The sequence below is a fragment of the Crotalus tigris genome, unplaced genomic scaffold, assembly GCF_016545835.1.
Source record: "Crotalus tigris isolate CLP2741 ecotype Arizona unplaced genomic scaffold, ASM1654583v1 scf7180000020958.120268, whole genome shotgun sequence".
NCBI lineage: Eukaryota > Metazoa > Chordata > Lepidosauria > Squamata > Viperidae > Crotalus > Crotalus tigris.
In genome coordinates this window covers 102,311-113,760 of record NW_024098277.1, presented here as the reverse complement: position 1 = coordinate 113,760, position 11,450 = coordinate 102,311, and the positions used below count along the sequence as shown (strand labels likewise).

Here is an 11,450-nt window from a genome sequence, read left to right as displayed (position 1 = left end):
TATTACCACATGTGGTGGGAGTGTTCAAAAGCCCGTGACTTTGGAACAAGGTTAAAAAATGGCTGGAAAAAGTACTAATGATAGAGGTAGAGCTAAAACCAGAACTCTTTCTATTAGGCATAATTATGCAGAAATACGACAAAGGGATATTGTATGTGATGCTACATATTCTCACACCTGCTAGATTGGTGTATGAACAAAACTGGAGGAATAAAGAAATTCCAACAGAAGAAGAGATTTTATATAAAATCTTATTGTGTGCTGATATGGATAGGCTCACAATGGAAATGAAGGACAAGAGAGAGTCAGATTACTTTGAAATCTGGGACAAATTCTGTTGTTGGTGTAAATCAAGGAGAAATGTTTGGGTTTTAAGTTAGCATTAAGATAGAGATATATAAAACTGTATGTCAGTATATAGAGAAACAAATTAGAGACTGTATTGTATAGAAAAATATGTATATATAGAAATTAAGAATTATATGTATGATGAGGAACAAATTGTTAGGAATATATACACTGGAATGTTATGTTATGTCCATCTTTGTTTTAACTTTTTTATAAATAAAAAACTTTTTTAAAAAAAAATTACTGTCATTGACATTTGCTCATTTTAAAAAAAAATAGTTGAACCATTGGCCAATTATTATCTCATCAAAACAGAACAATTATCTCACTACAGGAATCACCATGTTTTCTTAGCTAGGCCAAAACACCAAAGGCTGCATAGAAGGGAATTATATTCAGCAATGATTAAGGTATCAGTTTGGATATAAAGTAACACTTCAACCACAGGAAGTTTGGCACAAGGGTAATAATGGCTCTGTCATATACTTTGCTTCAGCTTTCTACCCTCTGTTTTCCTCTCCCAGAGTATCTGTTCAAATCCTGATGGTGTTCAAGATGCAATTTTGCGCTCATGTGGATCTTTAAATAAAAACTGACAGTTTTTCTCATTAGGTGCATTCTCAGAGATAAGCCTTGGATCAATCTTTAGATGAAGTATTGGATTATATTTACCTCTTGATCAGTAGGAGGGAAGGGAAAACATTTTCAGACTAACAAAGCATGAAAATGTTTTTTCTGATATTTTTGGTGTACAAAGTAGTTTCTCTGAAATGCCCTGCAAGCGATGCTTTCCTTGTTCCACATGAGTGGTACCAGCCTGGAGACTTCATCGTTGGTGGGATGGCATCTCACATTGCTTACCACCTTTATGAAATTAAATTTAGTGAAAATCCTTCTACAAAACCTTATGAAATACCAGGGTAATAATTTTTTAATCTATCTAAACTTATCCAAATTTTCAAGAATCTTTAATATGAGTATATCTTTGTGCATAAATTTAGTGTTTTTATTGTAATCTATGACTTAACCTCTTTTGAATTGTACCTGGTTGTGAGAGAAGACATAAACTTTAGATTATTTCAAAATCTTTCACATGAAATGTACAAAATTTAAGATCAAGAAGTCTATATTTTTTGAAAAAATTTGCATATCTCTCCTCACAAAATATACATACAGTATGCAAGTGATACCTCCTAAATCTATTCATATACCATTTTTTGAAAATCACATAGAAAATATATTAATTTGAAAAAAAGTCACTACTTGTATTTGTTGTAGTACATATTTGTTGAAAGTCAGGGAAATGCTGTGTAAAATAAATGTAAACTCTGTAGGAATTATTAAGCATTTTAGGAAAGCTATTATCTTCCTACTATCATCAGAGAAAGAAATATTTGTTATTCATACAGTACAGGAATGTTGCCACCTTATGGGAATTGTCAATTTACATTTACAACTATGATATTTAAATTCTTTGCAGTGTATTCCCCAAATTTCATCAACACGTCCTTGCCTTGGCCTTTGCTGTGAAGGAGATCAATGAGGACTCCCAGATGTTACCTAACATCACTCTCGGGTTCCACATCTATGACAGTTACCTCAATGCAAGGATGACCTATCGCACCACTCTGGACCTGCTTTTCAAATCCCAGGAATTTGTCCCTAACTACAAGTGTGATGGCCAGAAGAATCTCGTGGCTATCATTGGAGGATTGGATTTTGTCATATCATCTCATATTGCTGAAATTGTTCAATTCTTCAAGATTCCACAAGTAAGTTGTGAAAGGGTTAAAGAGAAAAATTCTATATTCTGTTCTTGATGTTGTTATGGAATAATTAAGGAACGTTAAGATTAGACTTAGGTTTGTATTAAGATGTTCTACCTGGCTTAAGGTCTATTAGCATAAATTTGAAACTATAATGCAAATATAAGAAGTCCATAGACATTACATATCTGGAAAAAGAGTTGAACATAGTATTCTTTGCTTCTATCAAAAGAATTGATCAATTATATGAGTTTGAAGTTATTCCAAGAAATTCCTTTCCATATTAATACTTAGAAGAATTTCAGGAAAATAATTCCTTCCTTTGATATATTTTATATGAAAACTAAATCAGGAAAATTAAATTTGATCTACCAACTGAACAAAATACCATTACACTTTCTTGCAGCTGACATATGGCTCATTAGCTCAAGATGCATTTCAGACTAGTAGACTTTCTTCACTTTATTTCATGATCCCAAAAGAGGACCATCAGTACATTGGGATTATCCAACTGCTTCACCATTTCAGGTGGACCTGGATTGGGATTTTTGCTGTTGATAACAATGATGGAGAAAAATTCTTACATAAAATGCAGCCCTTACTTTCAGAGAACGGAATCTGCTCATCGTTCATAGAAAGGCTCGCACAACTCATCCACTTAGAAGATTTCCCAGAAGTTTATCAAACAATCTCAATTATTTCCATGAACTGGATAACTAGCAAAGCCAACACATTTCTTGTCTATGGAGAAGCATTGACAATTACGTGGCTAAGAGCTGTCACATTTATGGTAGATCCTGAAAGGAAAGAAATTGCATTATATAGAAAGGTGTGGATCATGACTGTACAAATTGATTTTGTATTATCAGGATTTCAAATCAGTTGGGATCTCCAGATGTTCCATGGGGCTATTTCTTTCACTGCTCATTCGACAGCAGTTGCAGGTTTCAAGGAATTCCTTCAGACCATCAATCCTCTTTCAGTCTGCAGAGATGAGTTTCTGCAGGAAATTTGGGAACAATTATTTGATTGTTCATTTCCAAAAACAGAATTACAAGAAACACAGAGTAGGCAGTGCACTGGTGAGATGAAGCTAGAGGATCTTCCTGGACCTGCTTTTGAAATGGAAATGACTGGACAAAGCTATAGTATCTACAATGCTGTTCATGCTGTGGCTCATGCTTTGCAAACTCTATACACATTACATGTCAATAGAAAAAAAACTATGATGTGTAAAAATTCTGACCTTCCACATCTCCAGTCTTGGCAGGTATTCCCTTTGCATTGGACCCTTATTTTATTTCAATAAGCAGTTTGAGGTAGAATTATATTTTGAACCCATTGTGTAAAGTCTTAATATTTTCTCCATATGAAATCAAGCATGAGAAAACAACTTAGAAATAAGGAGAAATTTCCTGATGGTGAGAATAATTAACAATGAATCAGTGGAACAGCTTGCCTTCAGAAGTTTTGGACACTGGAGATTTTTAAGAAGAGAAGGACTACTTATATGAATAAGTATAGGATCTCTTCCTTGAGCAAGGTAGTGGATTAGAAGACCTTCAGGTCCCTTCTGACTATGAAACACTGTTCTGTCTAAAATAGACACAGAAAAGGTAGTTTCTGTTGTTATTCTGATCACCAAGATATACTGTATAAACATGAAACATGTTTGCAATAATCTCTATCTTGCATTCTCTATGGAGTCTCTCATTCTAAAAACTGGCTAAAGAACATTAGTTGCACCTCAGACTGTCAAATTACTTTCTATCAAAGAGAAAAGATTAGATATGACTTATCTTGAATTAGTTGTTTAAGTAGTGGACCTAAAACATAATTGGAAGAAATCACAAAATTCCAGAATCATTTTTAAATTCTGCTGCACTCTTTCATTCTTTCTTTACTTATATTAATATCAAACTAGATATATAGTATGGACATATGCATTATCATGCACTTAGATAGAATAGAATAGAGCTGGAAGGCACCTTGGAAGTCTTCTAGTCCAGCCCCCTGCTCGAGCGGAAGAACCTATGCCATTTCAGAAAGGTAACTGTCCAATCTCTTCTTAAAAACCTCCAGTGATGGAGTGCCCATGATTTCCGAAGGCAAGCTGTTCCACTTGTGAATTGTCCTCAGTGTTAGGAAATTTCTCCTTAATTCCAGGTTGCTTCCCTCTTTGGTCAGTTTTGCAATATTGATTATCCAAATTCTAAGCACAAATATTTAATAATAGTGTTAGCAATTGGAAGAATAACTAAATGAAACTTGAATATGATTTTCCCCTCTCTATTATATAGCTCTCAACATCCTCTCTCTTTCATTCTCTTTCAAGTAGCTCCATCCATTTCTTCAAGGCTTTTCTTTTAACAATTCAGCTGGGGAGAAAGTGTTTCTGAATGAGAAAGGGGAAGCAACAGGTGGATTCGACATCACCAACTTGGTCACTTTTCCAAACAGATCATTTCAGAGAGTTAGAGTTGGAAAGATGGATCTACAAGCACCAAACGGGAAGGAATTATCCATGGATAAAGATTTGATTGTCTGGAGTCCAGCTTTTAACCAGGTATCGAAATAATGAATCCACCATGCCTTAGTCGATTAGGATCCCATATTGAACACATCTTTTTAAAAATCTAATTTCTGGGATTTTTTAAAATAAACAATGGCATATTCCTTCAAATGGTGTTGATGATCAATGATTTGTCAGATTGACAAAGGTGATATTACAATGTAAAAGCCATGGTTGCATATTTGGTGTGCATTTCCATCTGAAATCACAAGAGTGACCATGTTTCTATGAGATTGTCACCATGTGCAATTATTTACTCATCCTGCACTTCAATAGAAACATTTGTACATCATTGTAATGTCTACATCTTTTTAAGTTGTTGAACAAGTTGTTAAATTCAGCATCCTTTTGGGAAGTCAATAATCATGTCACTCTATTAAGAAGAATGTTCAGAATCTGTTTTAAAAACCCTCCTTTTCAAAACATTTTTTTTGTTTATCATAAGGTTCTTCCATTTTCTCGATGCAATGACCCTTGTTTTCCTGGGGACTGGAAGAAAGGGATTGAAGGGAATCAGTTCTGCTGCTATGACTGTGTTCCATGCCCAGAAGGGAAGATTTCAAATCAAAATGGTATGGTAGGAATTCTACCAATTTTCAATAGACTTAAGCAAACTTGAATATACACGTTTAGGATGCATACAATTAATAAAATGGGTTTCACTGATTTGGAATGCCTAAATGACAAATTTCTTGACTTTCCTCCCAGATATGGATGACTGTTTTAAATGTCCAGAAGATCATTATCCAAATGAAGAAAAGAATGGATGTATCCTGAAACGGATGGTGTTTCTAACTATTGAAGAACACTTAGGAATTGGTTTAGCCTCATCAGCTCTTGGTTTCTTCTTCTTGACCTCTTGGGTAATTGGAACTTTTATTAAGCACAGGGACACTCCCATTGTTAAAGCCAACAATCGGTCCCTCACCTACACCCTCCTTATCTCTCTTCAGCTCTGTTTTCTCTCCTCTTTGTTCTTCCTCAGCCAACCTGGTAAAGTGACCTGCCTTCTCCGGCAATCAACTTTTGGAATCACATTCTCAGTGGCTATTTCTAGTGTGCTGTCCAAAACCATCATTGTGGTTGTTGCTTTCATGGCCACTAAACCAGGGTCTCAGATGAGGAGATGGGTAGGGAAAAGATTGGCCTTTTCTACTGTCTTTTCCTGCTCCTTTTTCCAAGTATGTATTTGTATTATTTGGTTGTCAACATCTTCACCATTCCCTGAGTTAGACATGCACTCACAGCTCCAAGAAATGATTTTACAATGCAATGAGGGGTCAGCTTTCTTCTTTTATTGTGTCTTGGGCTACATGGGTGTCTTGACTATTGCCAGCTTTATTGTGGCTTTTCTTGCCCGTAAATTACCTGACAGCTTTAATGAAGCCAAGTTCATCACCTTCAGTATGTTGGCCTTTTGCAGTGTGTGGATCTCCTTTTTTCCAGCCTATCTGAGTACAAAAGGAAAAGCCATGGTAGCTGTGGAGATCTTCTCCATCTTGTCCTTCAGTGCTGCATTACTGGGATGCATATTCTTGCCAAAATGCTACATCATTGTTTTCCGGCCTGAACTAAACCAAAGGGAGCATCTCACAAAGAGAAATTAGTATAACATGTGATCTTTCTGGCCCAGAGAACTTAGTGACAAGAAAGAATAGAAAGACTGTTTGCTGTCTAGAGAAAGTATATAGAAGTTTTATTTTTTGTCAAAGGAGAGTCTTTGTAGCAAGATTTATTATAGTTGCCCCAAATAAATGTTTGCAGTGCTGCATTTTCAACTATTTTCCAAGATGGTAGAATATAATGCTTTATCTCTTGTAACACTCTACTTCATGAGACTTTGAAAAAAATTGATTTATCATGAATTGTTAGGACTTTTCAGGTTTTGACTCAAAGCTTGTCCAATGTTTGACATGCTACTTTCATGATGTTTATACTTTCTATTTATAGAATAGTTTCTATAAATACTATTCTATATTAAGTTTCTGAATGCTGTACATTTCACCTTGTTTTTAAAATGTCATGTTGAATCATTACTATTCATTCTTTTTATATAAACATAGGTTCATTGAAATTGATTATCAGATTGTAATAATATGAAAATCTATTGAAATGAAATGAAATGTATTCTTGCTTCTTTGTCAACCTTTATTCAAAGTATATGCTGCCCAATATCTATAATGAAGAGTGATTTTATTTATGTAGGAGAAGAGTGGTAGAACCAGAGGGATGAATGAAAAGAGTAATCAATTACATAGCCACAAGTGCAACCACCCCTTGAATGCCATTGATCCTTATCTCGTTCTAACCATATGCTGACCATTCATGGAGTAGATTTCTCTGCATAGATTTTAACCATTAAATCAATTACTTGAACCTTCATGTGTGGACTTCTTTTTTTGTGTCTGACATTAATCTCCACTCCCAAACATTTTTACTGATGACTTCTTCTGAGTCCCACCAAAAAGGCAATGGAGCATTTATTTCCATCTTATGTTTTCAGATCATCATCTTAATGGTAGAAGTCAGAGATCTTATACAGGTGAAACTCGAAAAATTAGAATATTGTGCAAAAGTTCATTTATTTCAGTAATGCAACTTAAAAGGTGAAACTAATATATAAGATAGATTCATTACATGCAACGCAAGATAGTTCAAGCTGTGATTTGTCATAATTGTGATGATTATGGCTTACAGCTCATGAAAACCCCAAATCCACAATCTCAGAAAATTAGAATATTGTGTAAAGGTTCAATATTCTAGGCCCAAAGTGTCCCACTCTAATCAGCTAATTAAGCCATAACACCTGCAAAGGGTTCCTGTGCTTGATTGGCCAGCAAACTTACCTGACCTGTACCCCATAGAGAATCTATGGGGCATTGCCATGAGAAAGATGAGAGACATGAGACCGAACAATGCAGAAGAGCTGAAGGCCGCTATTGAAGCATTCTGGTCCTCCATAACACCTCAGCAGTGCCACAGTCTGATAGCTTCCATGCCACACCGCACTGAGGCAGTAATAGCTGCAAAAGGGGCCCAAGCCAAGTACTGAGTACATATGCATGCTTATACTTTTCAGAGGTCCGATATTGTTCTATGTACAATCCTTGTTTTATTGATTGCATGTAATATTCTAATTTTCTGAGATTGTGGATTTGGGGTTTTCATGAGCTGTAAGCTATAATCATCACAGTTATGACAAATTACAGCTTGAACTATCTTGCTTTGCATGTAATGAGTCTACCTCATATATTAGTTTTACCTTTTAAGTCGCATTACTGAAATAAATGAACTTTTGCATGATATTCTAATTTTTCGAGTTTCACCTGTATAAGATCTCTGACTTCTACCGTTAAGATGATGATCTGAAGACATAAGATAGAAATAAATGTTAGGCTCCATTGCCTTTTTGGTGGGACTCAGAAGAAGGCCTTCTCCCTTTGGAACATCATTCCTATGGAATTTAGATTGGCTCCTACTTTGATATTCTTTGGCAAGGCCCTGACGACCTGGTTATGTCAAGTTATGACCTGGAAGTCAAAATGGGATGGAGCACATCAAGTGGCTTATCTGATTGATTGTTACCACCAGGAGTGTGGGGGGTTATTATTTTTACTGTTTGTATATTGGATTTTTATTTTTTTAACAGCCCAGAGATACTGACAGTGAATGGGCAGCTAAACAAACAAACAAATAAATATTACAATGGTATATAATAAGGTTTTATACAAGGATGTTCTTTAAATTTCAATTTATAAAACTGATAAACTATGTGGGACATCATGCCACCAAGTGGACTTGTAGAGAAGTCCAAAAGTAACTAGTTCCTGTCTGAAGTAGGCTTGCACTTTCATTATCGTTTGGATGATTTGATCTATCTATCTATCTATCTATCTATCTATCTATCTATCTATCTATCTATCTTGATAGATAGATAGATAGATAGATAGATAGATAGATAGATATCATCTATCTAACTATATCTAATCTATTTATATATCTACCTACATGCTTACCTACATATCTACCTATCTATCATCATGTGAGGTATTAATACCACTCTATAAAGCCTTAGTAAGTGACACCTAGAATACTGCATCCAGTTTTGGTCACCACACTATAAAAAAGATGTTGAGACTCTAGAAAGAGTGCAGAGAAGAGCAACTAAGATGATTAGTGGCCTAGAGGCTAAAAGGTATGAAGAACAGTTGCAAGAACTGGGCATGGATAGTCTAGTGAAGAGAAGGGCCATGGATGACATGATAACAGTGTTCCAATATTTGAAGGGCTGTCCAAGAGAAGAGGGGGGTCAACCAATGGATGGAAACTGATCAAGAGAGATTCAACTAGATTCATTGAAGCTGTCAGGTAATTTATTTCCTGTAAAGTGCAAACTATCTTTCTATTTCTTTTTTCAGGAATTTTTCTGAACCAGAAATATCACATGATATACTAATTTCTCTTTATGAATTTCTCCCTATGGTTTAGCTCAGGCTGGAAAACTATGATGTAGCACTTTGGCAAGAAATATGTATCCAGTAATGCAGCACTGGAATACATGATGGAGAAGACCTCCACAGCTACCATGGCTTTTTCTTTTGTGCTCAGATAGGCTGAAAAGAAGGAGATCCACACTCTGCAAAATGTCAACATGCTGAAGGTGATGAATTTGGCTTCATTTAAGCTGTCAGATAATTTATGAACAAGAAAAGGCATAACAAAGCTGGCGATGCCCAAGACACCCATGTAGCCCAAGACAGAATAGAAAAAGAAAGCTGACCCCTCATTGCACTGTAAAATCATTTCTTGGAGCTCTGAATATATGTCCATCTCAGAGAATGGTGGAGATGTTGACAGTCAAAGAATACAAATACACACTTGTAAGAGAGAACAGGAAAGGACAGTACAAAAAGCCAATCTTTTCCCACCCATTTCCTCAACTGAGATCCCGGTTTAGTGGCCATGAAAGCAACAACTACAGTGATGGTTTTGGCCAATACACTAGAAATAGCCACCGAGAAAATGATGCCAAACATTGATTGTCGGAGAAGGTCACTTTGCCAGGTTGGACAAGGAACAACAAGGTCGAGAGAAAACAGAGCAGAAGAGAAACAAGCAGGGTGTAGGTGAGGGACCGGTTGTTGGCTTTGACAATCGGAGTATCCCTGTGCTTAATAAAAGTTCCAAGTACCCAAGATGTGAAGAAGAAGAAACAAAGGGCTGCTGAGGCAAAACCTAAGGTTTCTTCAAAGATTAGAAACACCACCCGTTTCAGGATACATCCTTTATTTTCTTTATTTGGATAATGATCAAAATAGTCATACATATCTGGAAGAAAAATCAAGGAATTTGTCCTCTATACCTTCTAAATTATTGAAAAATCACTTTACTAATTTTATGCATCCTAAACTTATATATTCATGTTTGCTTAAGTCTAATGAAAATTGGTAGAATTCCTACCCTACCATTTTGATTTGAAATCTTCCCTTCAGGGCATGGAACACAGTCATAGCAGCAGAACTGATCCCCCTCAATCCCTTTCTTCTGATTTCCAGGGAAACAAGCATCATTGTATCTAGAAAGTGGAAGAATCTGGTGACAAACATGAAAATGTTTTGAAAAGAGTTCCTGAATTTTCTCCTTAATGCATTGAAATTATTTTTGACTTCCCAAATGAGCATTGAATCAACTAGATTTTATAGTGGAGGTTAAAAAGATGTAGAAATTACAATGTTGTGCAAAAGGTCCTGTATGTTACAATGCTGTGAAAAATGTTCTGTATGCAAATGGAAATGCAAACCAAATATATAAATGTGGCTTTTACATTGTAATGTTATTTTGTCAATTTGATGAATTGACCATTAACAATATTTGCAAAGAATATGCCAGATTTTTTATTTTATTTTAAAAATAAAAATTGTATTTCTGATGTTCACTAATGGATTAAAGCAGGGTTGATTAAATGCCTCCATTCCTGGTTAAAAACTGGGTGCCAGACAATCCTCTCTTCATCAATGAATAATTTCTTCCCTTTTGGAGCCGTGGGATCCATCTTCGCAATTTTTACTCTTTGAAAGGATCTGTTTGGAAATGTGATCAAGTTGGTGATGTCAAATCCACCTGTTTCTTTCCCTTTCTCATTCAGGAAGACTGTCTCCCCAGCTGAATTGTTAAAAGAAATGCCTTGAAGAAATGAATGAAGCTGCTTGAAAAAAAATGAGAGAGGGAATTGAAAAAATAATAATAGAGGAATGGAACATCATATTCAAGTTTCATTCACTTATTTTTCTCATTCCTACAATAGTTATTAAATTTGGTGTTCAATATTGCATGGAAATGTACATGTCTACTTTATTATTAATTTAATCATATTTTAAGAACAGGTGAAAAAGAACAATCACCCAAAGCAGAATGAAGATAGGCCATTGGAATTATGTAACTTCCACCAATTATTATTTAACTTCACGATTTAAACAACTAATTTAACCTAGACCATATCAAATCTTTCCTCATTGGTATGAAGTTATTTGACAGTCTGACATCTGACTAATCTCCTTTAGCCAGATTTTAGTATTTGAGACTCAAGCATACTTTGACAGTTAGATGAGAGAGGGGATGGTACCACTTGTGTTGGAACAGGGAAAGCATCACTTCTAGGGTAACTCAGACTAACTATTTTTTTTCACTAAAAATATTAGAAGGAGAAACATCTTAACTTCATTGTTATAGGCAAAATGTCTCTGACTCCTATCCTATCCTTTATC

At 35.4% G+C, this 11,450-nt stretch overlaps 1 protein-coding gene across 1 annotated transcript; it reads left to right on the top strand.

Annotated features, from left to right (window-relative positions):
• Positions 1-1,068: 1,068 nt before the first annotated feature.
• LOC120319766 (vomeronasal type-2 receptor 26-like) lies at positions 1,069-6,293 on the top strand. The gene is made up of 6 exons (XM_039368954.1): positions 1,069-1,268; positions 1,829-2,120; positions 2,521-3,196; positions 4,493-4,680; positions 5,132-5,258; positions 5,395-6,293. Exons 1-6 carry the CDS (start codon positions 1,069-1,071, stop codon positions 6,291-6,293), a joined length of 2,382 nt encoding a protein of 793 aa, XP_039224888.1.
• The last annotated feature ends 5,157 nt before the right edge of the window (positions 6,294-11,450 follow it).

Excerpts from the sequence above, each read along its gene's own strand:
- LOC120319766 (XM_039368954.1), top strand. The coding sequence starts at position 1,069 with ATGAAAATGTTTTTTCTGATATTTTTGGTGTACAAAGTAGTTTCTCTG. Across the intron at positions 4,681-5,131 it reads GGAGTCCAGCTTTTAACCAG|GTTCTTCCATTTTCTCGATG; the intron begins GTATCGAAATAA and ends GTTTATCATAAG. Across the intron at positions 5,259-5,394 it reads GAAGATTTCAAATCAAAATG|ATATGGATGACTGTTTTAAA; the intron begins GTATGGTAGGAA and ends CTTTCCTCCCAG.